Here is a 26,990-nt window from a genome sequence, read left to right on the forward strand (position 1 = left end):
TGATTGTTTATTTTTATTTTTTATTTAACACAACAGTAGTGTTACAATATCAATTGTACAACCACAACGATAAAATAGTGTACTCAAAGTGTCCCAATCAAGTATGACTTAAATGACCTTTATATATATGTGATTAGGTAAAAAGAGTGTATTTACGAGCATTTTAAATAACAAGGCCACGTGCTCCATTTTCTCGAAGGTTCTTAAGTTTAACAAGCTTAAATAACATATTTCATTAAGCCAAATTGCTAACTTAACCTTGATTTTTCTAAATAAAATCATATTTTATTGTGATTTACATTAAGATAATTTCCATTTAAATTCCAATCACTCTTCAGATAGTAAATGTTACATAAATGATACCAAAATAAAAGAAAATAGTGAGCTGAGCTTAGTTCTGTTATAAGTGACTAAAGATATTTCGAGAAATTGGGACATGGGTTGGTGTTCAATTTGCAACTTGAGTTAATCTTACCGTCATGCATCATTGACTCCATTCACTTTATAGGTCCGCTATTTATATCAATTAATCCGATTAGCTACATCGTTCATAGACTCCATTAAGATCAATATTGAATACCACCCCATGGACTCTTTATGAATTGAGGAACAGTTAATAGGAAAATTGATCGAAAATGACAGAAATGTTCACAATAAAGCCAATCGTTAAGTTAATTGATCGTCAATAAACATATTGCACTTTGCAGTGAGTTCAAAAAAATTGTTCATTTTAAATATAATTTGAAATTTATTCTTGCATTGCAACTTGCAAAACTTGTTTATATACATGGATATCATAAATATAAATGTTATACATTTCATATAAGTACATTTGTACTCAATTCAAATATGGGACTGATTACATGTATACATAGTATCTTCAGAACTTAAATAGAATCTACGTCAGCTATCGAATACAATTCAATACATTTCAGTTACATTACTCATTAAGCGAAATTCATTCACTAGTATAATTTCCTAGTGAATGTCGTTGTTAAGTGATGGGGTATGTTTGATGGATGAGCTGACATTTTGGGTCGTTGTCCTTCTACACAGCGAATTAATTTGATTATATCATGAACAGAAATCACTTTAGAGGGACTAGACACCAGATGATACATTTGCAGGGAAAAAAGAAAATTGTCAACACTTAAATAAAATTGATATCGTTATGTACAACATATTGAATATAACTGACTGATGTATCACACTGCTTACGACACATGCATCTTTCGCAGTGTATGGTGTTTTTTTCCAAATCGAAATTTACTGGATGTTTCTACCAAGTATATCCCGTTTAATTTAAAAATAGATTCGCTTTATACAAATGCTCAATTTATACACTTTAAACAAGTCAGCCATAATTTGCTACCTTCAAACGGGTAAACTCAGCTGAGACATTGACAAAATATTGTTTTAAATCATTAAAAATGATTTTATAGTAATATCGGTCTCATACTAGTTCGTATTAATAATTCTAGGCTTGTTTTGATGGAATACTGTATTTGCCGATTTTGGGACCATCTGGTGTCTTGTCCCTTTAACATGGTATGAACATCTAATGTAAAGGTAAACATAATAAAGGGGCATCATATGAACCCAAGTGTCGCTTTTTCGAATATATATGTCTATGAAGATATACTATATTTTCCCAAACTAAGAGCTTTATTTGTCGGCTTAGGCAAAGCGCATTTAAACTTTTAAGTAAAACATTCGATTTAATTTGTGACACTCAGTAAATTTATAGCTGCTGACAGGATAAAAAAACACTCTTTAACTTTACCGATCGCTTGTCAAAGTAATGTACTCATACATGGAACTTTATGAGTAACAATTAAAGCCTTTTTGATTATATGAAAGATAAAAGATGCGCGCCATTTAATTCAACAAGCTTATATACAGGGCTTTATTCATAAAACATCATTAGACATATCCTGAATTTCTGCCATTTTTCATTTTTCATTATTTTAGTGGAATGTTTACTTTAAGAAAAAAATCATTAATGGTGCATACCAGTGTTCGCAATGAAGTACAACTAGAATGTGTTTGAACATGTCTTGCTGCAGATTGGTATCATATTCTCTGTTCTGTTCTGTTCTGTAGTTCTTAAAGCTGCACTCTCACAGATAGACATTTTGACTGTTCTCTTATTGTCTATCTCAGAATCAGCTGATTTTGGTATCAATGCCTTCAATTCAGTTATATACGCTAACTCACAATATAACAGATCTCAATTGTTTGGGAAACTGCCCAACACTCATTTATTTTCTTAAAGCGATAGTTAAACTTTTAGCCATACAACATCAATTTTCGAAAGTAATTATTTAAAACTGTGATATGATATTTTGTCACCATTTTTATATCACTGGTGTCCAGACATTTACGCAAAAATCGACTCATACCAAGACAAAAAAAAGAAGAAAAAAAATGTCAAAACGATCAAAATGTGAGAGTGTAGTTTTAATGTATGTGACACTTGACACGAAAACCCGACCTAAGGCCTGAATGATTTCTTGCACTTGGACCAAAAATGCTGACTTTAGCATAATGTAAACAAATAATGGTTTAGAATGAATAATGGCATACAATGAATATGTACATTCATAAAATGAAGTAAGGTAAAACTGATACATCATACAACAAAGAATTAAATACCCGTTATCAACAAAATATGCACATAAAACAACAAATAAATCGTTCAGTAACAATAGAATGTGATTTAAACAGTAGATATTATAAACATAAGGACGAAATATAAGTCACAAGATAGGTGTACAGTGTCATTCTTAAATGCTATCCACTAACATAGACTTATAACACGGGTCGGTGACCGTAGGTAGGTGGAACATTATAGTTAGGCCAAGAAAATGAATATTTGTTTCTACTTACATTTCCAAATAAAAAGAGTAGGTAGGTAGGTAGGTAGGTAGACATAACATTTGTTCTATCTTTTTATGAGAACTGGGATTCTGTAAGAAACCGACCTATATCAGGGTATATAACTATTGAAGAAAAATTTAAATAAAAAATGATTAAATTTTAAGATGTTCACTATTAAAAATGTATTTCTTAGGAAAATACGAAAAAAAATCAACACTTCGGCAAAAATAAAGTAGGGTCAGGAAGAAAAGTAGGGTCGGTTTGGTTATTGGAAACAAACATCATTTTTGTTTATGCCTTATAATGTCTGCTCTCCAAAAGTCATTATGCCAGGTCATAAAACAAAACCCTTTGTCCCGGTCATAGATTTCCACTCGCGTGTGTTCAACAAAACATGTTTATTAATTTTACATTCTATAATGAGTTAACCGAATATTCATTTGAAAACTGAGCTTTGAGTCACACATCGCAAAAGTTGTCGTCCAATAACCTTGTGCAAATCGCAGCCATGATCCATAAGCCTGGTGGTACCTGTGACTTACGTTACTTTTGGTCAACCACGTGCAATGTCTTTATTCCTGGATGTCGCTTAATGTGAGTTTGTGCTAGATGCGACGACCATAAAAATTTACCCGTTTTTGCCACAAAATAAACATACAGATATTCTTTGCGCGTGTTTCCGGTTCAAGAATACAGTGTTCTAAACACCAAAAAGAACATCCGTCGACGTAATAAACTAAACGGTCCATTCGCTAATATTGCTGGCACGCACATTTCTTGGTCATGGTCGTCGAAGAAAACACAGAAAAAGACTACATCAATATTAACCGTCTATGTCGCACTGTCGAAATGATTATCACATCATTGGCTATAGTTTCACCTCTGTGAACGTTAGAGTTTTCACCGGTCGTGGAATTCAATTGGTAGTTCGTTGCCCAAAGTCAGAACCGTACGGACGAACGGTTTAACTTGTGTAGAGTTCTTTGTGGGTCGCAGCTCGAAACGTCGTACAATCTGTAAGAGAGGAGCGATACTCATTAGAACCTTAAACTGTATGTTATGCTTTCCTGTTGTTTATTGAAATATTACGGTGGCTTACATCTTGATAAGCTCACCATTTGAAACAGTGAGTTCATCGGCATATAATTTCACTGTTTTCTCAGATTTTCCCATTTCTATTTAAAAAAATTAACATAAAAACTATACAATACCGGAAAGAAAATTAAATTAAATTAGGTCATTTAATTTCATTTCCGGTATGGCGTCATTAAGTTAAAATTTTGCGCGGTTTTCCAACTAACATGTATTAATTTAATTTTGATTTTGTTAAGTTTAAAGCATGAAATAAAAGGAAATTCTCGTTTCGGTGTAAGATTGCACTATATACCAACTCGTTAACACGAAAAAGTAAATATTTCACTCGTGGCAAATCCACTCGTGAAATATTACTTTTGGTGCTCGCTCGGTGAAATAGATTGCATATCTTAAACTGAAACAAACAAATATCCTCTATATAATAATCATCAAAATCTGACAATCATAATGAAAGCTGCGTTTTTCTGGTCCCCTGGTATCATTGGATATGTAGATCAGGTAGTTAACAAAATAAAATGTAGACCATTAAAATGTTTAAGATTGTTAGCATACTACTGTGTGTACTTGCACAAAATAAATAGTTATGCGAATATGCCGCATCAAAACATTTGTTTTTTGTACGAACAAACTGAGTACTTTTAACCATTACTTAAAGATAACAAAAACAAAACATCACTTTCATATCTAAGTAAATTAAGAAGCACTTAGGTTAACATAACAAAACCCATTTGCATGTTTAGCTCTCGTTTTTCCTTGTATTGTATTTGTTTACGTAACGACCTTCCGGAACTGTACCAAATAACCAGCAGATTAATGTATAGAGAAATAACATGTTATATCTTCTTATCATATAATAAACGTCAATGTGTTACAACATTTCCGAGATTAAATCGCAAGAAATATTTTGATTGATAGTAATCTATCTTTTCTACGTTTTTTCTTCGCCTACGACTAAAATAGAGATTGCAGCCTGTTGCGAAAGTCATAAACGACGAATAAATCAAGTAAATCATATATTGCATCCATGGTGAATTATTTCAAATATTATAAAGCGAATCCATTGAGGAATTTATGAAACGATATTCTATTCTCGATCTGTTTTGATAGACACAGTAGTATGAGACTAGATGACGCCGACGGCTTAGACGTTTAAAGGGCTTTCGGCGGCGCGGTGCAATTAGCAACCAGTTCCTACGTTCTAACGAGTTTATTACGGTCGCGATGCAAGTCATTGAGAAACTATTGCAAAAATATTCAACCGCGGGATAATACTGGTTCATTCATGCTCTCAGCGAGGAAACCCTGAATGACAAGGTATTCCAGAAATCCACTTCTCAGGGGAAATGTTTCCAAGAGTTTCCAAGAAATTTTAAATGATTTTGGGTATGATTATTTTTGTTTCAGAAATGGCTAACATCAACGCGATATGAACGATCGACATTTTTCTTGAATCTGATTAAACATTCCAGCATTTTTTGTGACGGTATGTGGGTTTATTATTTTTTTAATGCAAACTGCGCTTACTTAATTTGATGCCTGGAAAGTGTATACAATAGTTGTATATCCGTTATAGCCTATCATAGGAAGTTGCTTCCTGTTAAAAAAATGTGTTGTTTTTTTCTGAATAATAAAACATGATAGATATTTTTTATTATTATTGACATTTAGCTGTGCTCTGCATTTCAATTGAAATAAACATTAATAGTTTTTTTTACACTTTTCTAGATAAAAAATAATAATTTTGAAATGAATATTTTGGTCATTGTCCGATATTCATTTATTATCGAACTATCGGTTACGTTATGAACCTATGTTCGGTGGTTTACCTTAAACATTATAATATTATATATTCAATTAATAAAATGAAACCTTACATTTGCAATTCCGAAGTAAATCATGGTTTCCGCCACGCGTCTGCCCGGACAGCTTCGCGCGCCAAATCCGAACGGAAGTGACGTAAACGGGCTGAAATCTCTGACCTCATTCCGTAGCCATCTTTCAGGGATAAATTCGTCTGGATTGTTGAATTCTTCGGGGTCTCGGCACATGGTGAACGTGTTTAATAACACAATTGTCTGAAAACAAATATTGTGTACACTATTAAATATTCTTACTAGAAAATGTCCTCTTTTCCTGCAACTTTGCTCTGACCTACTTCTGTTTGTTTTTATTGTTGTTGATTATTTTGTTTATTTTCTATGTTATTTTAAGTATTGCAAGTACCATGTGCTGTTTTATAATATTGTTGTTTCAATTTTCTGAAGATCCATTATGATTAAAATCGCCCTGCGCATTCGGCCATTTAAATCTATTTAAATGAACAAAACTTCGCGGTTCATAAACTAGTACATAGAAAACGTTTATGTTTTCCCCATGCTTCGATGCATCGTTTTCCCCATTAAACGCGAGGTATATCGAGGTTGGTAGGTATTAAGTGCACATTCTTCTGTCTCAGTGTAATCTCGTATAAATTGAGAACGTATGAACTTAAAGCATGAGAATGCAATTTTAAACTCCAATTTAATGGTAATGCCTGTCAACACCGATCTAAATGACGCATCTAGAAGAGAAATCTTTATGTCTTTTAAACAAAGCTTAAAATGTCTCACTGCATAAAGATTTAACTTATCTATGTTGTTGACTTCGTTCTTTTTGTTGTTTGCTTTTGGCTAATTCGGATTTTTTCTTGTTTAACTCAGTATATTGTTAAGTAATTGCTCGCTATTCAAGTTCTAAACGAAGACGGGGTCAAAATGAGGACTATTAAATCTTGACCAAGGTCAATTGGATCAAAACCGAAGTCAACTGAATTTTTAACCAAGGCAAATGGGTCTTAACTGAAGGAGTTAGGGTCCTAACTTAAGGAGATAGGGTCTCAACCGAAGGAGTAAAATCTAGTTCATTACAAGAGGTAAAAACGACCTTATATAAACCTAGTTCACTTTATATAACTGTATAAGCGTACATATGACTCAAGGGTTTTATTTCTAAATGAATAATATGTCATTGCCTGCACTTGAATGCATGTTCTCCTGATATATGGTATGGTAAAGATATTAATAAAAACTAATTGTATACTTTTATTGATAATGACTCACTTTTTTTAGATTTCTATAACATTTTATCTTAAATATTACATTTACTTATCCCAGCTAATTATTTGTTTGTTTTTTTTTTTATTTCTAAAGCTTATTAAGCATTTTAAAAAATAATAATTTAGCAGTAAATTGAATGAAGATATAGACTCCCTCCCACCACATAGTAGGTCAAAATATTTGGCCATGCTGGAAATCCATATTTTGCTAAAGTACCCATATGTAAAAAAAATATCAATATACATTTTTACTATATTTTGTTTAACTGAAGCAATTACGTCGTACGTCTAGCCTAAAATCAGCAAATACAAATCAATTTATTCATTCATGCCGCTGCCCTTAAATGAACCAATAGAAATCCATTCATGCCGTTGCCCGTAAATCAACCAATTAAAACATTTATTCTTTCAGGCCGTTGCCCTTAAATCAGCCAATTGAAATCCATTAATTCATTCATGCCGCTACCCTTAAATCAGCCAATAGAAATCCAGTTATTCATTCATACCGCTACCCTTAAATCAACCAATAGAATTCGCAATTAGAATATCATTAATTTATTTACTCATAAGAAGACCAGGGTTGGACATAGAACTTTTTGTTAAATAGGATTAGGACGAGGCATGTACTGTTAACAATTTGATCATTGGTTTTCTTAAAAATGACATGAAAAAATCATCTTTTATATTCCGAATCTAAAAGGGTGTATTCTGGTATACTTAAGAGATTATAAGTGTAACAGTTTTAAAATCATAACTATATTGTATTGCACATAAAGATGTTTGCGCTGAGACATCGTAAAAAATAACAACCTAGTTTCCCCCTTTTTAATCCATTTATGCTTCATTTCAACTTGGATTACAGCTTTTTTTATTCTCCGAGAAAAATTCCTTCTTCCAGGAATCGCATTATCATGATTGGCATTTCCTGGAAAGGTTATTAGTTGAAGGTAAAAAGTTCATATTTGGTGATGTTATTTCCTCATAGAGAGACGCAGTACAATGAACTAGATGTCCTAATAAAGTGTGTACATGTGTTAAAGTTTAAACAATGCCGTCATTGTATAGAATAGTTTGATAAGAAATGCATGCCTTTTTCTTAAATATTTAAATGCATCATATATAGATGTTTTGATATCTTTATGAAATAAAATGTTAGTAAACACCTTTAAAAATGGCGATAGAAGGACTAGGTAGCATAAAGGACCAAAGATCAACTATTTTCTAATGTCAATTCAGACGAAAAATTACGTCATCGTTAAACTGAAGTCCAAAGACAACCATTTTCGATGGCGTCAATTCAGACGAAAAATTACGTCATCGTTAAACTGAAGACCAAAGACAACCATTTTCGATGACGTCAATTCAGACGAAAAACTAACGTTAAACTAAAAATAACTCATATTGGTTTCCATTGCTTTTTTAAATCGTTTCTTTGATAAATCCACATGCTGCTGGATTTATTACTATGTAACATACGTTTAAATATATATATTTATACTTACATTTTTTGGTATCAGGTGGCCCCCTATAAAAGTGTCTTCCGTAAGAACACGTGCGTTTGTAGGAATTGTGGGAAACAATCGGAGCACCTCCTTTTTCACGGCCTTAAGGTACGGCATGTTATTCAGATGATCCAACGTCATTTCCTCCCCTTCGCCGCAAACGTTGTCAACTTCCGCTCGTACACGTTTTTGAACTTCCGGATTTTGTGACAAGAGATGCATGGCCATAGACATCACATTTGCTGACTGAAAAGGAAAAAAAAATAGTATGTTTTTGAAGTAAGTACTAGTTGACATATTAATCTGCATTTTCACGTACTTGAACTTCTTACGTATTGAAAGCCAAGTTCAGTAATCGTTTAATATTATTAACTTCCGCTATAAATACTCGTAATGATAATATGTCGCACTAGCGGGTCCGGGGAGGACGCACCCGGCGCGTTACCACCCTAAATTCGTCCAAGTAATCAATTACGCCAAAAATGCACCATTTCGGACAAGAAATTGTTAATAGTTAGTTGGGTGTGGATCCTCGAAATCCCCCTGCCAACACTTTAAAACACGTTCGCCCCTAAGTTACGCACACTCTAAATTAAATGTTAAATCCTGGACCCGTCTCTTGGTCGATTATACACGTGTTGATATTGATAGTAAGTGTGATACAGAAGGTGAACAAATATACAATAATAAACAATTTCACAGAAATAACACTTTATGAATCGCTGCAAATCAGTAGCTCTTTAGGTTGGAGACCACTAAATAAAATTTCTATATATTCGAACGTCAATTGACCAATTAGCACGCGTCATAACACTGATTTCTATAGTCTTTCACGAACCATTTACCTTCTAAACTTATTAAGATGGAGAGGAGCCAGTTTTGATTTACTGTCATATGATTAAAAAACGAATTGGTTTGATTTGCCCAGTAGTAATTGTATATACCAAATGTTTTTAAATCCGCAAATTATCCAATTTAAGATCATTCATGCGGCTTAAACATATATATCAGATAAGAATTAAGGCAAGGTCTTTAATAAAAAAAAACTTCAAAAGTCAAACGTGGGCGGTAGTTTGTTATATAAGTTCCTAAATTAACGATGTTGAATTACTTAATGGTTTGTCGTACGAATTTTAGTGAGGTGATTGACACCATAGTTGAACTGAGTTTTCAAATACTGCGTAGGAGAAGGGAAATAACTGAATAAGGGCCCTCATAGAAGACAGCTGAAAACGAATCCTGGGCCAGAAACTGTTTGTTTTCTGAGAGGCTAAGGGAACGTTCCCCTGGTGGTGGTGGTCGAACCCACGACCTCTTGGGTGTGAGGTGATACCTTATCATTAGGCAACCGTCACATTCGGTTGTCGATCATTTATAAGTATTTAAAGGGGCACAATAAAGGTAGATGGGGCACAATAAAGGTAGATGGGGCACAGTAAAGGTTGATGGGGCACAATAAAGGTAGATGGGGCACAATAAAGGTAGATGGGGCACAATAAAGGTAGATGGGGCACAATAAAGGTAGATGGGGCACAGTAAAGGTTGATGGGGCACAATAAAGGTAGATGGGGCACAGTAAAGGTTGATGGGCACAATAAAGGTAGATGGGGCACAGTAAAGGTAGATGGGGCACAGTAATGGTAGATGGGGCACAATAAAGGTAGATGGGGCACAGTAATGGTAGATGGGGCACAATAAAGGTAGATGGGGCACAGTAAAGGTAGATGGGGCACAGTAAAGGTTGATGGGGCACAATAAAGGTAGATGGGGCACAATAAAGGTAGATGGGGCACAATAAAGGTTGATGGGGCACAATAAAGATAGATGGGCACAATAAAGGTAGATGGGGCACAATAAAGGTAGATGGGGCACAGTAAAGGTAGATGGGGCACAGTAAAGGTAGATGGGGCACAGTTAAGGTAGATGGGGCACAGTTAAGGTTGATGGGCACAATAAAGGTAGAGTAGATGGGGCACAGTTAAGGTAGATGGGGCACAGTAAAGGTTGATGGGGCACAATAAAGGTTGATGGGGCACAATTAAGGTTGATGGATTTTATTCTATTTTTTATTTTGATGCATTATCATTTTTAACTCATTTGATTTTATTGATAACAAAATGAGTTAAACATGATATTGCATAAAAAATTTAACTTTAAATCAGCCAATAGTGTGTGCCTTTAATATATTCGCAAACACATACCGTATCAATACCGGCAAGCAACATGTCTGCCATGTTTGTGAAGATCTGCTCCATAGTTAACGAGTCGTTAGCCAGGAAGTGTTCAATGACCGTGGCCGTCCCCAGCTCCCCGCCAGTTGCTAACCGCCGCTCTATCTCGTTTCTCTTCTTCTCGAAGATATTGTCCGCTATGGGAAGAAATATATAGTGAGTGTTTTCTCGATCAGTAAAGTATAACCTTAATTGAGCCCCTTTAAGGGCAGGACACAAGGCATTGATATGGAAGTTCGTAGCACATGTTTATGTGTTTGTCGGAAACTCGCATTTCAAACAACCCTTATAACATGGACGGACCTTGGCGCTTTTCTCGGTGTACCGGCTCAAATGTTATAGAATAACATACATGTTTACTTTTGACTACATGGACGAACATTGACACTTTACTGACACTATAGGGAAACATTCTGAAGAAATGTCAATTTCCAACATTCTAACAATGTCATTCTAAGATCAAACTCACCTAACAATATCATTCTGAGATAACACTTACCAACCAATGCCATTCTAAGTTCACACTTATCTTCCAATGCCATTCTGAGATCACACTTACCCAACAATATCATTCTAAGATCACACTTACCAACTTCGAGGATGGTATCCCATGACTGCACGTGCGTTTTCCAGATCTTGGTGTTGAGACGCTTATGTACGTTGGCGAACACCATAAGCTGGTGGCCGGTGTACCACATGTCTTCTATCGACTTCATAAAGCCCTCCATTTCCGGTGAAAGGTCGTGCTCAAGAGCCCCGAAACTCTCCCCAACCAAAACTTTGCCAATACCTGTAGGCAAAACGTCAAAGAATAATATGTTTTGCTCATTTTCGATGATATACGCTTCTAGATGTTGTTTTTTTTTTTGCTCAGGAAAAGAAATCTTACGGACCAACAATCAGTTTTCCTAATAATTAAAATATATTTTAAAAGTCAACACAAAAAGTATTCAATTTATGAGTTCTCAGAATGTGAGAAAATAGTAAAAAAAACTTACTTTCAATTGACCAGGAGTTCATTACTCTGTGAACGTTCGGTATGGAGTTATCGGTCGTGTTACGGTCCCTCAGATAACTCAGTCTGTTTACCATTCTTCCTGCGACCGTGCTCAGATCCTGAACATACGTACTGGCCTGTCGGGGGCGTGCTAAACCATTGTTAAGGATCGTACGGATTTTCCGCCATTCTTCGCCGGAACTGGATATGAAAAGATAAGTTAAAAATAGATAAGATAGGACGAGATGAGGTAAGATAGTTAATTGAGATAAAATAAGATTACAAAAGATAAAAAATACATCAAAGAGTAGACAAAACAAGATTAAAACCAGGTTTTAAGTTAAGTGTTTAGTAAAGAAGTCACCAACACTAAAGCATCACTCTGCTTATATTCAAAAAATTCTCTGTTAAAGGTGCAAACACAACATCAAAGTAATATATCAAATTCTGGACCGCTAAGTACATATATAAATGGTTGTTTAATTTCTAAGGAGATGATAAGGTATTATTAACATCATTAGCGTGCATAATAATCGCGGTGAATTACGATCGATGGTTTCAATACCCTATGAACGGAAGAAGTAAAAGAAATTCCGGTCGATTTCAAATATAATTATTTTATTCTGGTATGTCTTAATTACAATCATTTCCAAGTATGCATAGAACAAGCAAAATAACAGAAAACTTGTGGCAGATTGTTTAGAATTTTGTAAAATTTAACAACGTTGTTACCAGCTCCATTGTTAACTTTAAAAAGTGAAATAGTTTATAATGTGCTCAAATATTTGCATAAAACAACACAGATGAAACAGGTGTCTCAAAATGTGTTAGAAATACTGCAGATCACAAGTGTTTCCATTAAACTTACAGAGCGGTAACGATTTGAAAGTTAACAACGATGGCGTTAACAACTTTGTTAACTTTAAAAAAATGTTCTAAACAAATGTCTACGAAACAAAACAGAAATGAGATTATATTGGATTGAACCATCCTCGGATCCACAGCTTATCATAACCTATATCATATAGGTTATGATAAGCTGGGTGCCGAGGATGGGATCGAACTTGCGTCGTTCACCCTTACAACGATAAGTTATTAACAAAAGCAAGGAGAATCAACTTACGTAGCACTGATTCCATGGGTTCTTTTTCTCATGTCTTTGTAAAGAAGCCAAGCGTCGTACGGCGGACGATTAGGGTATTTCCCCTCCTGTCTAAAGAGTTCTTCAACCAGTCGTGGGTCCGCAATTGACAAGTTGGTTACCGGCCCTAGCCTCTCGCGGAACATGGGGCCATACTTTGCGTGGAACCGCCTCTGTTGAGAAATAAAAAAGAACTATTGAGTATGAATGAAATAATGTATATGTTGAGTTATAAAACGTGTAAAAGTTTCCTTGTTAAAGTTAAAGGTCAGGGTAGAAGTATCGCTTTCCAACAGCATGGTTTGTATAGGTCGGCTACTTTATTTTATCTGGAGTACTGTAATGTAAGCGTTACTTGCTTTCATAAATGCATTTAATTGATTTTGTTAATACAAAACATTGTTATGCGTTATTCTGTTGTAGTCATTTTGAATCAAGACTATACGCAGCAGCACATAACAGATCGTACAACACTTTTGGTGCTTTGATTTTTGAGAAATGAATTCCCTTTTCTAATAGGAGAATATCAGTGAATATGCTTTTAATGAAACTACATATAACTCTAATTGGTAAATGAATACTTTATTATATGAATCATTATTTCCGTAGTTACTGCATGCATATTATGTGCTCGGGTGATATTTGCACTTAGCTTTATTATCTCGGTACCTGCTTAAGTGATCCGACCCACACATATAGTTTAACCTTAATGTTACATTTCGATGATTTTTGACTAAATGATAGTGGTTTAATGTGAAAGGTAATTGCTGATTACGTTTATGGAAAAAATAGCCAAAAGTACATCATACATAATGCTATTAGAGTTTGGTTTGTCACCAAGCCGGACAAGTGGGTTTTCTCGGGGTACTTCGGTTTCGTTTCCCCCACAACACAATACCACACTTTCGCGCAACATTGTGCAAACGAGAGTGACTTAGTATAAGTTATCATTTCTTTCTTCACGATCGTTGTAAAAATATTTAATATTTAAACTAAAACTCTGGGTAGTTTTTCAAAGTTTCTGTTTCTGCATGTAAACCCCTTTCAAATATGGGATTATTCAGATATGTGTAGGTCGAATACCTTATGATACGAACACACTGTTGCAGAAGAAAGAATATGATGTTCCCATAATTTGGCTATAAATTAAAGTAAGGTGAACAATTTATATTTGAGGCAATGAACAAGGTGTAAAATCAGAGCTCAACATAACCGCAAGTTATTGGAATAATAGACCCTTGTGGTAGACTGTATCAGCTTTATAGCCACAAAAACCACAGAATGTATCAGAGAAACCACCATAGTTTGTTTGGGTAAATCATACGAATCCAGTTTAACAAATCAGGATCTTAGGAAATAACTTCTTCGAATAGTAATAATATAATCCAAGGAAACCAATCGAATCATGAACATTCATGAGATTCTATATTTAGATCATGATTATAAACCCCAAATCCATGAAACACGATATGACTATTATGTGTGATTTTGGCAGGACCTATGGAAAACTATCTATTGATTGGTCATACATTTATAATTGAAATGCATTTTGTTTAAGATATTAAAGTTTGCTTTTTTAATACGAAATCCATAATGGAATAAAATCCATATGCAATTTATGTCCTATAAGAGCGCTTGCAGATAACCGATTTCTTATTTTGCAAATATGCTAAGTCAGTGTTCTATCTCATTATACGACTATTTCGTTGAGAAAATGCCAAAAATAAGTACCCCTGCCCTCACGTTCCACGCGGATAATATGTAAACAAACCAGGTTTGAAATTGCGTTTACAAAAAAGATGGCTTACTACTTTAAGTCGAAACCGGAGCGAGATTACAATGTTCATCCATTATATAGCTATTTTCGTATCAGATTGCTTTCACATTTACATTTTAAAAAAACCACCGACTTTTATAGTACGCATACCAGATAAAGCATTTTTATTAAACTTCCCATTATAAATGTCGACGTTTGTAAGACAACGGGACATACTACTCACTAACGGATTCAGGCGAGGGGGGCACCCGGCGCCCCCCCCCCCCCCCCTCAAAAAATCGTCCAAGTTTCCTTTTATTTCAATATAGAAGAAGAAAAGTAATAAAATGCGCCCAAAATGCACCATTTCGGTCTAGAAATTCCAAATACCCCCATGTCAACACTTAAAACCAAATAAATTTCGTTTGTGAGGGTGGGGCGCAAGTCAAAAGGGTACGCCCCTACGTAACGCCCCCTCCTCCTAACGTCGAATCGTGGGACCGCCCCTGCTACTGTCTCAGTGTGTCAAGTTCAATGCACAACTAAAAGCTGGGTGGGACCGAAATTTCTAACATATCTGTATATACATGTATGTATAACCATTTAATAATGCAATCAAAATTTTCATATTTGCGAGAATTACGTTTCAGCAGGCTGCTAATTTTTTTCACAATCTTAATTATTTTGTTTGGTGAAACTACGTGGAGTCACAAATGTCTTTGCATAATTTTTAAAGCTTCAAGATTGGAGGTCTGTTTGTATTTTTCAAGCTAACTAGTCGTACAATGTCTAGTCTATCTGGCAAATCGTCTGCTTGGCGCAGAGTCGACTACAATGACATGTTATTCTTTCATTCTTGCGCTGTTTTGGCTTATGCTCACATAGTTGTAGACTCTTCCATTCATTTCAGTCAATGAAGCGTAGCTGCTCTGTGCGAATTTTATGAATCGAAAACTAAATCATAGCTTCGAGTGGGCAACCTGGTTTTAAAGTTATGAATGGCATGTTTTGACTATTGTACGTGAAGAACTCGACCTCGCTTTATTGGAGCTTGATTTATACCGTAATCAAATTCCAAGTTTTTTGTTGAAGAAATTTAATACAAGTATTTTGCAATGTTTCGCGTGTTTTCTGTAAGGTATCTTATGTACAAGAGTCAATCGGAACACCTCGGCCATTATCCAACAAAAAATGACCTCGGAAATAATACAGGACTTTAAAAATAGTCCATCATGGCGGCACACATACTGCAAACGTGTTGAAGGTGATTTCAACCTTCAATGGACATCTTTATTGTTTTAATGTTGAGAAGTTGTGACATTGTACCGGTCTTTCAATTTAGTTTTCGCGTAATGAAGTATTGTAAAATATGTTTACGTTTACTTTTAGGTCTACTTAGCGTAATTATCATTGAGTTAATCGCCGGCGGCCTTATCACATTTTCGCTTCTCTTGAAGCCTTTTTTCGAGGTCTCATTCGTAACAACTCGGCCATCCCCGGCAAGCTTTGAGATGGACAATACTGTATGATACTAGTCGAGGTGTTCCGATTGACGAGGTCTATCCCGAAGCTTGTCGGAGATGGCCGAGTTGTTACGATTGGTTTACAAGTTAGTGAAATTTTAATGTATGGTGACCCCATTTTGTTTCGGCAAAATGTGGAAGGGTTTGATGTGTATAAATAGAATATATTTAAATTATACCGAAACAATTATTACAAACAAGATTTTATGGCCATGAATACTGGTCAAATAGGTAAGTTCATGTCCGATTTCAGTTGAAATAAGGGACAAAAACACGAACTGCTTTGATTATCATTCATGTGTTTTGGTCACTAAAATTACAAACTAGCAATTAACAGGTCATGGCCTTTCAAATAATACCGAATTTTGTAAATGGCAAGATCAAATCGCTAGCTTTATTGTACATCAACCACCTTAATCACATGTTAATCATATAAGTCTGAATTGTGAGATTTTGCAAAATTCCTTCTAATACAAAATAGCATTATCATATTACTGATAATAGATGATATGTACTAAGAATGGACAATCTCCCATTGTTCCACTGACCACAAGTCTGGCCTACTTATCCTGCAGATCGTTAAACCACAATGCTTTTAAAGTACATGGAATTCTTCCAAAACGTATGAATATCTTTCATTGTCTCGTTGTTTGTTTTCGTTAAATACAAAGAAACGCACAAAAGACATGCAATTCAGATAAGCCAGAATTGCAAGATTTTGCATAGTTCAAACTATTTACAATAAAGAGTGTCTTATTATTACAGAACAGTGCTGGTTTGTACTAAGAATGGACTTGCTTCCATTGTTCAGCTGACCACAATTCTGTCCTCCTTATCGTACAAAGAGATATGAGTCCATGGTATACCCACAATGCCATAAAAGTACATGGAATTCTTCCAAGGCGTTTATCTGTTACATTTACCCATACACGTCAGTTACATAACGTCGGCTGTTAGTGCGTTATATGGATTAAGTAGCCTTAATTGTAGAGATAACAGAAAGCCTTAACAGATTTCGCTGATGCACTGAATGCCTTCCTTATTGAGTGGTCAACATTATATCTTGTCTAATGAGAATTCAGTGTTAATCAAGATAACAATTCATTTATTTCAGTAATTAATCAACCAGTCGTTATTGATATCAATCAGGTGAAACGGTAGATATAAACAGTGGCTGACCCAGTTAGAGGACAGTTTACACACGATAATGTAGACCACTAAAAACTTAATGAATGTTAGTATGTACTTATACAATATAAATGGTAATACGACTGCGTCGCATCAATCCAATTATTATTGTAATTCATACTTACAATAGACAACTATTGTTTGTGACAAGATATCTAATTTTGGTCATTTTTATTTTTCCCGAAAAGTTGAAAACATATTGGTTCAATTTGACATTCAACCTACGGCTAATATAACATAAAAGTTTTCTTTTAACCCTAAGAGGCATTAAGTCATTTAAGGTGTGAAAATGTATTAACATCAACGCTCTTAATGCAATTCTAAATCTGTAAACAATGTTTGCAAAGACTTGATATCGTCCTTGAAAATAGCCCGTGGCTAAATAATTAATTCGGAAAGACCGAACTTGCTGTTTATTTGTTTTTACCATCTCGTAATATTACGCAAGATGACGATATTGTACTGCATGACCCTATAAGGATAAATTATTTAAACCCCAAAGGGCTTAGAATGCTGCAATATTTTAAAAGCTGTTGTTATTTGTGATTCTGTACTGGATGACCCCGTAAGGATAAAAATATTAAAATCCAAGGGGGTTTAGAGTGCTGTAATATTTGAAAAGCTGTTGTTATTTGGGCGGCTTAGAATCAGCGCAAGCTGACACTTTTTCCGTTTGACAAACAGTAGAAAAATTGCACTCGCTGCCACATCGATGGTGTTGTATTTTCTAACGATATTAAATATATCTTGTTATTAAAGGGGCTGTCTCACGTATGATAAAATAGCGAAAAAAAAGAAAATTGTCGAAAACTGACATAAACTTGGCATCGATGTGTACAATGCATTGAAACTTACTAACTGAAGTACCACACAGTTTACAATTTTTTTTAAGTTAAGCAGTTATTTCGCATTTTTTCCATTAAAAAATATTACCGGGTATGTCTACCAGGTAGAATTCATTCCTTATGCGTGTTGGATAGTCGGTATTATCACGTGATATTACCGAGGTAGGTGTATAGCTTAATTATGTCACCCAGTGAGAATAAGCCTTTGTAGCGCAGTGAGTAAGACGCTGGACTACAATTTTGGCGACGCCGGTTCGAACCCAGTCATCTTTTTTTACATTTTGGTACATTTTTTACAATTATGATATCAAAGCGTTACACATTCTATTAGATAATTGTCCTGAGATTCGTTACAGAAAAAAAACTATTTTTGGTGCCAATCTGTGACACAGTCCCTTTAAGCGATGGCTTATATCTGACCTTAATAAACAAATAAACGCCGCAATAAACCTGCTCGCCATGTTCTGAATAAACACCGGTGTCGAACAAGGTATACATAAAAGCGAATGTACTTTCGCTGTCTCAATATGCATGTTTGAATTATTGTCAGAAGGTATTTAAATATATTCGATTTGACCTAAATAAGGAAAGCGTTAAGGGTTTAGGTTAAATAATTGATTACACTACAGTACAATTCTTCCAAGTTACGTTGAAAAAGTGTACTCCTTTATTTTCCATTTTTTTCAGACTGGCAAGGATTTAAACAGGCAATTCAAAATTAAAATAACAGCACATTGACCCCATCCCTCGAGCCCAAGACCCCGGACTACCCGACCCCCGGTCCGACCCCCAACCCCCCACTTAAATATTGATATCGTGAAACATATGCCCGTACTATCAGCTTATACGTACTTAAAATCTTACCGACCAAACTTAAGAGTTATCATGTTCTGTACCGAGATAAAGTTCACCACATAAACACGGAATGTCCAAACCTAATAAAACATTCATGAAACCCATAAATAAACATATGGTAGTAGTAAGTAATTCATAAAACAAGTCCGCCGGTCCGTTATATCTCTTTAGTACAAGATGTTACCACTTAGACATGTGGTCACATTTAATGTCCTCCTATGATGACCGGACATTATACATTTAATTATAACATGACGCGCTAATTGGACTATACTTAAATTAGGTCAGTAGGTGAATATTCGGCCACGAGCACTTAATCAATGTTTTCCCCGGGTAAATATAACAATGAATTCATCGGTGCATCCTTAATGCATATGAATAATTACTTAGAGTAGAATTATGCCCTGAAACGATCTGCACCAAGGTTTGATATGTGTGCACGGATGAAATAGCCTGTGAAGGTTTATCTACAATGTAAACATCTTGAGAAACTACTAGTTACTGTTTCTTTTTATCTATAATAATATCATTTTGCTATTCTGTTAAAAATATTTGATACTGCTTTGGCATACGCCGTATTTGCTATACAGGTATTTGTATTGCTGTATGCAATAAACTGAGTTGACTTAATTTAAGTTTATTAAATTTCTTGGCAGTACTGTTCACAAATAAGGCCCCATTTTTCGAAACTTCTCTTGTAACTGGATTTAAATAAATCTCATTAATTATTAAGCTAATCTCATTGAGTGTATATTTCAATAATTTGAATAATATTTACTTCATTATAAGTTTTTTGAACTTAAAAAGGAATTATCTTTATGATAATAACAATACACAATATTCCATTATCAAAGTCAAATTTAAATTTGTATTTAAACTATATTGAAATAAGGTACTTAAGCCTGTTAATTAAACTGAAAAGGTTTTAAAAAAATTAAGGAATTCATTGTTTTTATATTTCACCATACCGTTTAACAAGCTTGTCGTACGTGACCAACTAGATAACGTGTTTCAAAATAACTGAAAATCTTATTGGTATTATTACCTGGAATAACCCATTTTTCGATACGATAGTGAATAAGAGGGATCCATCGAGTGCAGGTATATAGTAAGTTAGGAAAAATGTGCAATAACTTGTCTAGCTGCGGTCATTTAGGTTGAATATTTCTACACAAACGTGATTGCATGTGGTTTACACCTTATTCGATAATGCTCATTAATTTAAACAAATTAAGAATACCTATTTTGAGTTTTGTTGAAATTGTCTAGCTGTGGTCATGTAGTTTGAAAAAAAATACACACGTGGTATAATGTGGTTTACGCTTTATTTAATAATACTCATTAATTAAAACTAATTAAGAATACCTATTTGGGTTTTTTGTTATAACTTGTCTAGTTGTGGTCGTGTAGGTTGAGATTTATAGACAAATGTGGTATTACGCGGTTAACACAGTCTTTTGTAATACTCATTAATTTAATCAAACTGAAAATACCGATTTCGATTTTTGTTTTACCGACGCTAAAAACAGCGGTGAGTCAATTAAACCTTGATTTGTAATATTCTTCGAATGCATCCATTTTCTAGCTTTCGCCTTTTAGAAGACATTCCTAAAATTTCGAAATATATTACTAATATTACAACTTCTCCGTTCATACATCACTAACCTTAAGCGTTTAAATTCATGAATATATATCAGCAACACACAAGCTAAGCGTATACATGTTCATGTTCGTTTGAACCATATATTTAATAAAGCGAAACTATCATCTACTTTCACTGAACGAATTTGCGCGTACTAAGTGCAAACTTATTTATCATATAGCAATTCAAGTAGGATAAGCTATTCAATTTATGTTTTGCAATAACTGAATGTTGAGTCAGGCAGTCAGATAGACAAACATTCGGACGGACAAACCGCATATGGATACGATTTACAGTTTGCACTAAGAATCACTAAGATGTACAATACGTTTTGCAATAACTGAATGTTGAGTCATGCAGTCAGATAGACAAACATTCGGACGGACAAACCGCATATGGATACGATTTACAGTTTGCACTAAGAATCACTAAGATGTACAATACGTTTTGCAATAACTGAATGTTGAGTCAGGCAGTCAGATAGACAAACATTCGGACGGACAAACCGCATATGGGTACGATTTACAGTTTGCACTAAGAATCACTAAGATGTACAATACGTTTTGCAATAACTGAATGTTGAGTCAGACAGTCAGATAGACAGACAGACAGACACACGGACGAACGAACGGACGAACCGCATATGGGTACTATTTACAATATGCACAAAGAATCACTAAGGTGTAAAATACGTTTTGTAATTATTGAATGTTGAGTCAGGCAGACGGACAGAGATACAGACATACGGACGGACGGACCACATATGAATATGATTTGCAAGTTGCACTAAGAATCACTAAAATGTAAAGCACGTAATCAGGTGGCATATATCAAAACTACGGGAATGGCAGACAAGTTAGATGTCTTATATTTCCCATGCAAAACAATATGAAAATGCTATCAACATTTGTGAGATATGCATACCTGTTTTGAAGATCGGAGAGAGAAAACTATTCTGCATCATTTCTTATCTAAGCCGAGTTGTGTTTAAGGTTCAGACTGATTTATGGAGTATCAGGTAAAGCCGATGAAGGCTTATCAGTAGCGCCCAGGTGAGCTTTTTTGCAGACTCGAGCACTCAAAGTATGTGGGTGATAATGTGGTTTCATTTTGCAATTTTATTTTCAAGAGACCCTTTTCTGTAAATGATAGGTTTAGTCAGTAGATGAATATATTTAGATGCTGTGTTTTGCTTTTTGAATACACTTACGTATTTATAATGATGCAGGAAGCTTCGCATATTTCAAATGCTTTTTACGATGAAGTATTTATTTTTAAAAGACATGAATCCGTTTGGTCGAATATAATTCGTAATTATCTCAGATTGTATTAAATTATATATAACCATATACGCTTCATTCTTTAGCAATGTAAATTATTTTTGGTTTAGTATTTGTACAGAAAAACATAACCACAACATGATTTGACACAATTACTTGCATACATAGAATAAAAAGCTATTATTTCGTGCGACACCTTTTCGCTCCTCGTTTCCCAATATGATCGTTCTTTGTGAATGGAATTGTCAAGTATGCCTTACTATTTTTCTCGTGGTCATGATTTTTCTTAATTAATAATTAGCAACAAGATAGTTCGCGATGCATGTATATCATATAAATTCGACACTCAAGGCACGATTCATCAACTATGTCCTCGCCTTTACTACGAACGTGCCTTTTTATATAAATGAAATGAATCGAATATCCGATAAAAGCTATATTTGTTCGTATTTTTTTCGACCAAAATTATCACAGCGGGTAGCCATTTCTCACATTTTGTTACTAAATAAAAATCACGCTACAGACCGCCTATATATGGAGAAATCGTGCAGACTTGTGGACCAGCATACTTTTGCGGATAGAAGGGGCGAAATGGGGGGGGGGGGAGACGAAGGCTGGGGCTGGGGAGGTTATAATGAGAAATCGTGCAGTATTATGGACCAGCATACCGGGGGGCGAAAGGGGGATAGGCTGTGGCAGGGGTTGGGGAAGCTATGCCACCATTTAATCACAATTTATTTTTAAACAAATTATCTTCAAAACAAAATAAACTGTCCACATTTATATTTTTAACGACGGGGAGAAGGGAGGGAAGGGGGATAGGCTGAGGCTGGGGCTGGGGAGGGTATGGCACCATTTAATCACAATTTATGTTTTAAACAAATGTTCTTCAAAACAACATGAACTGTCAACATTTATATTCTTAACGATAGGAGTTGAAAACAAGACACAAAAACCGCCTCACAAATTATATCAAGTCACCCATGCGTCAGTAAAAATGCAATAAATATGTCAATAAAGCCAGAGACATTTTAAAGTGAACCATATCGTGTTTTATAACCGGAATATTTCACGTTGCCTTTTATCGTATTCAAATCTGCAACTAAGTGTGTTTCTTTTTGCTTTTATAGTTGTTCGCGATCTTCTTCGCAGATAAAGGCGCTTTTTTTTTAGTTGTTAGAGATCATTGATTAATGTACGATTTCCAGTACAATTGGTTATGAATTGTATCTCCTCATAGCTAGCGGTTTTTCAGGGCATAAGCGTGTGCTTAAAAGCCTAATTTATTCCATTCGATTGGGCTAAATAGCATAGCTTCGCGCACCGCAAAATGATATCTTTTTAACGCTGTAAATCATCTATGTAGATTGATTCTTGTCGGTTTTTATAGGACCACTACGACCACGACGGAGTCGAATCACGAATTGTAGATAATCAGAAAAGATATATCTTCTATTGTATTACCATCAACGCCACTAGCCTAGGGGGTCCGAATAAACAAGGTCTTAGAATAAGAGATGAACATTTTTTGCAAAGATAATTGTATTATCGTGTTTAAATCATTGTAAATATTCTAACATTTGACTTCTTGATTTAGAGTCATTGGTATTTATTTGACCGCCAGCTTGGCTCTTTTATTTCATATCAAGGTGTTAACGAGTACACGCGTCCTTTAATGTACTTATTCACTTTTTGAGAGCTGAAAGCTGCTTTTAAAGATGCACTCTTACTCCTATATAAGATTAACCACTAGTTATACTATTGTTTTAATATTCCAAAAAAGATGAATAAATGTCAAAAACAATGGTTCTTATGAAGGATACCGAGTTGAATTTGAAAGAAACGAGCATAACACACGGTTTTCTACCTTATTAAACTTAAGTAGATCTTTTAGCATTCACCAATCATTTAATATTTTTACGCTTTCTGCTATTAAATACACGGTTACAATCTTGTTATCAGTAATTAATATTTTCTATAAATGAATCAATTAGTAAGTAGTTGAAGGTTTATCAGTCAAAATTTATGTTTGTTATACATGTGTATGTATTGATTTTGAATAAGAGTGTCACTTTGAATTTAATACATACGAAATCAAGTGGTATCGGTTTATTTTGATTATTTCGATAACTTGCTGTTTTCACAACTGAGTTTTGAATTGATGTTTGAAAAGCAGTAGGGAGTCGTGTCAATACGGATCTTGACATAGTTTTATTATTTTGCTACTTTTTATGTGAATTTAACTTTGTAAATGAACACGAAAATGAGGAAAGAAAAATAATCGAATTATTACTATTTGGTTCAGCAGAGATTGTTTTAAATAACCACCTGAGAATTAATACGGATCTTGAAATAGTCGTGTCAATACGGATCTTGAAATAGTTTTATTATTTTGCTACTTTTTATGTGAATTTAACTTTATCAAAGTTAACATTGTTAATGAACACGAAAAAGAGGAAAGTAAAATAATCAAATTATTACTATTAAGATATTTATATTCGTTTTCTACTCATAGAACACCTTTTAAATACCATCATGATATTGGCTCAGTAGATATTGTTTTTCTCCCACCTCAGATAAGTAGATCCATTAATTTAACCATGCTAGAAATTCTTATCTTGCCCACGGGCGAAGATAAAATGCCCGTATGGAACTTCTTTTAATGGTCATCACATTGTAATTACCTCCCTTGTTGAAGACTGTCGTCTGTAGCGCATCATGGAATCCTTGTCTTGTGGCAATATTTAGAACGCTACTTAATAATTTCTCGCTTCAAATAGCACCAGAAACCAGTTTTCACGCACCTTTCAAGAAATAATGCTTCACTCTTCTTAGAACTATTTAAAGACCGATCAGACCATTTACGTACTCTGAATCACTGCGCGAATATCCATGACAACCACGAATTATCGCATATCCGTACGCATTTCACTAAGCACAAAGGAGTTCCAGCAAAAAAATACATTTTTACTTAATTTTGTTTAACTGAGGTGGGAGAAAAAGCATCTACCATAGCCGCTCGTGTAAGATAGGTTCATCCCGACACTCGCGCAGGGAGTTTTGCGGAAACTCGGTAAACCTCGTTTCCGCAAAACACCCTACGCTCGGGTCGGAATGAACCTATCTTACACTCTCGGCCATGGAAGATACTTATATTATAACCACCTGAGAATTAATTTATTTCAAAAATAGAATCAAAACGTTTTGATTGAACTGTAAAAATAACTGAACACAATAGCAACACTTCTTTTTTACATGTGGATGTTATACATTGACCCCGTAGCTATGAATACACGCCATTCCCGGACAGTACCGGACCGACAAGCAAATCCTAGTTCAAAACAATTTTATTTCAGTCAATAAAAATATAAGGGGCGGCGGAAAAAGAGTGGTTGGGCGGGGGGGGTAAAATCTAGCAATTAAATTATAGTTGCCTACAGTTGAAAGAAACTTGCAAAATAAAAAGACAAATGTACAGCACATTTTGTTGATCTAAGCCATCTTTTTAATGGTTGTAAAGATGGTATTTCGGAAATTTCAAAATGATTTTTTTTGTATCCGTGTCACATAAAGTATCTTTTTTGATATTTATTTAAAAAAAAACGAAGTTGGCTTCCTGTAAGAACGATAGTTGTCCAAAAGTGGTGCAAAACTCGCACAATGCAGCCATACATCCACACTAACCCATTGAAGGTTATGAATAACCTGTTCATCAATGAAACCTTTGTATACTCTCGGAGCGAGTCGCAGGTGACAAAATGTATGAGACATGTATGGTTAGCAAACATCAAACTGATTCGCACACACACACACTTGTACAGCTTCTAACAAGAGAAAAAACACCGTCCAGGAATGTCGGAATATAAAACGTAGCATGAAATTTCCGCTCCTTAGCACCCAATAACGTGTTTTATCGTTGTTCGTACATTACTTAGTAAAGATAAAACAAAAAAAATCTATCTCATAAAGACCGTACTTCGCTTTGCTTCCTAAAATGTCTGATTATCAGTTAACATTGACACGACTGTTTCATTCATGTTAATACTTCGGTGCAGATAAACCTTTATTGGGTTTATAGCATTCTTTGGGTAAAAAGTAAATTAGATAAATAGGTTAGAGTGATAAGAGGTGCTTGTTTTTTTCTGGAAAGTTTTATTAAGTTAACGAAGTGAACCAAGAATTTTATCAGAGAAACAGTTCAGTCAGTTCGTGCTGTTAAACGAAGGCATGTAAACGCAATAGCGTAAAGAAGGATTTTGTTAACTCTACCATAAATCTTTATCGCCTGGCGTGAACTATTAAGCCGAAAATACGAAGTGGCAATATATTTTAACAGACTTAGGGTTAGCAAACTGTCATAATAACACTGTCGAGTTATGAATGCGAACTAACCTGAACTTCGTGCATTTGACCTCTGTTCTCTTTTCGAAAGTATTCTGGCGCTGTCCCAAGTATTGGTACTCCGTCCGGACCGGGTAAATCCATCAGCGTTTTAACCTTTCGCGTGACGGCAATGTCTCCGTTTGTGACGCCACTGACGTCATGAACGTCGAAGGCAGTAGCGGGAGTTACTTGATCGCGCCGGTTGCCTGCGTGAAGCCATCTCGGATTTTGTCGGGCTAAGCTCAGAGCCTGGCTCGCAACTCGTCGTAAAAGCACCTCTGTCGTCGGCGGATTCATCGTTGGCAGAAACGTCGTCGGGGTATAGAAGTGTGATTTAAAACTCTGTGAGAGAAAAAAACACTAATTGCATTCGCGATAGAATGATATTCAATAAAAACATAATAATTCGTTTAAGATTGATTGTTTTGCTGAATAACTCTTAATATTTGCAAATTCATTTTTCGACAATTTCTCACACAATCTGCATGTATCCGATATTATTAATAAATTTAGTTTGCAAGCATCAACTATATTATCACCTGACACGCTCAGATTATTGCAAAAGTAATATCGAATGC

At 34.9% G+C, this 26,990-nt stretch overlaps 1 protein-coding gene across 1 annotated transcript in view; it reads right to left on the bottom strand.

Moving 5' to 3' along the window:
- LOC128243703 (25-hydroxyvitamin D-1 alpha hydroxylase, mitochondrial-like) overlaps positions 1 to 26,990 on the bottom strand; it is a 27,406-nt gene continuing 416 nt past the window's right edge. Inside the window, exons 2-9 of the mRNA XM_052961622.1 lie at positions 26,422 to 26,754; positions 12,923 to 13,113; positions 11,801 to 12,000; positions 11,392 to 11,592; positions 10,773 to 10,939; positions 8,572 to 8,817; positions 5,850 to 6,050; positions 1 to 3,894 (exon numbers count right to left, since the gene is read on the bottom strand). Of these exons, the coding sequence (XP_052817582.1) occupies positions 3,781 to 3,894; positions 5,850 to 6,050; positions 8,572 to 8,817; positions 10,773 to 10,939; positions 11,392 to 11,592; positions 11,801 to 12,000; positions 12,923 to 13,113; positions 26,422 to 26,709 (1,608 nt within the window). The 5' untranslated portion in view covers positions 26,710 to 26,754 and the 3' untranslated portion in view covers positions 1 to 3,780. The remainder of the gene's footprint in view (positions 3,895 to 5,849; positions 6,051 to 8,571; positions 8,818 to 10,772; positions 10,940 to 11,391; positions 11,593 to 11,800; positions 12,001 to 12,922; positions 13,114 to 26,421; positions 26,755 to 26,990) is intronic.

Source organism: Mya arenaria, chromosome 8 (genome assembly GCF_026914265.1).
Source record: "Mya arenaria isolate MELC-2E11 chromosome 8, ASM2691426v1".
In the NCBI taxonomy this organism is placed as follows: Eukaryota; Metazoa; Mollusca; class Bivalvia; order Myida; family Myidae; genus Mya; species Mya arenaria.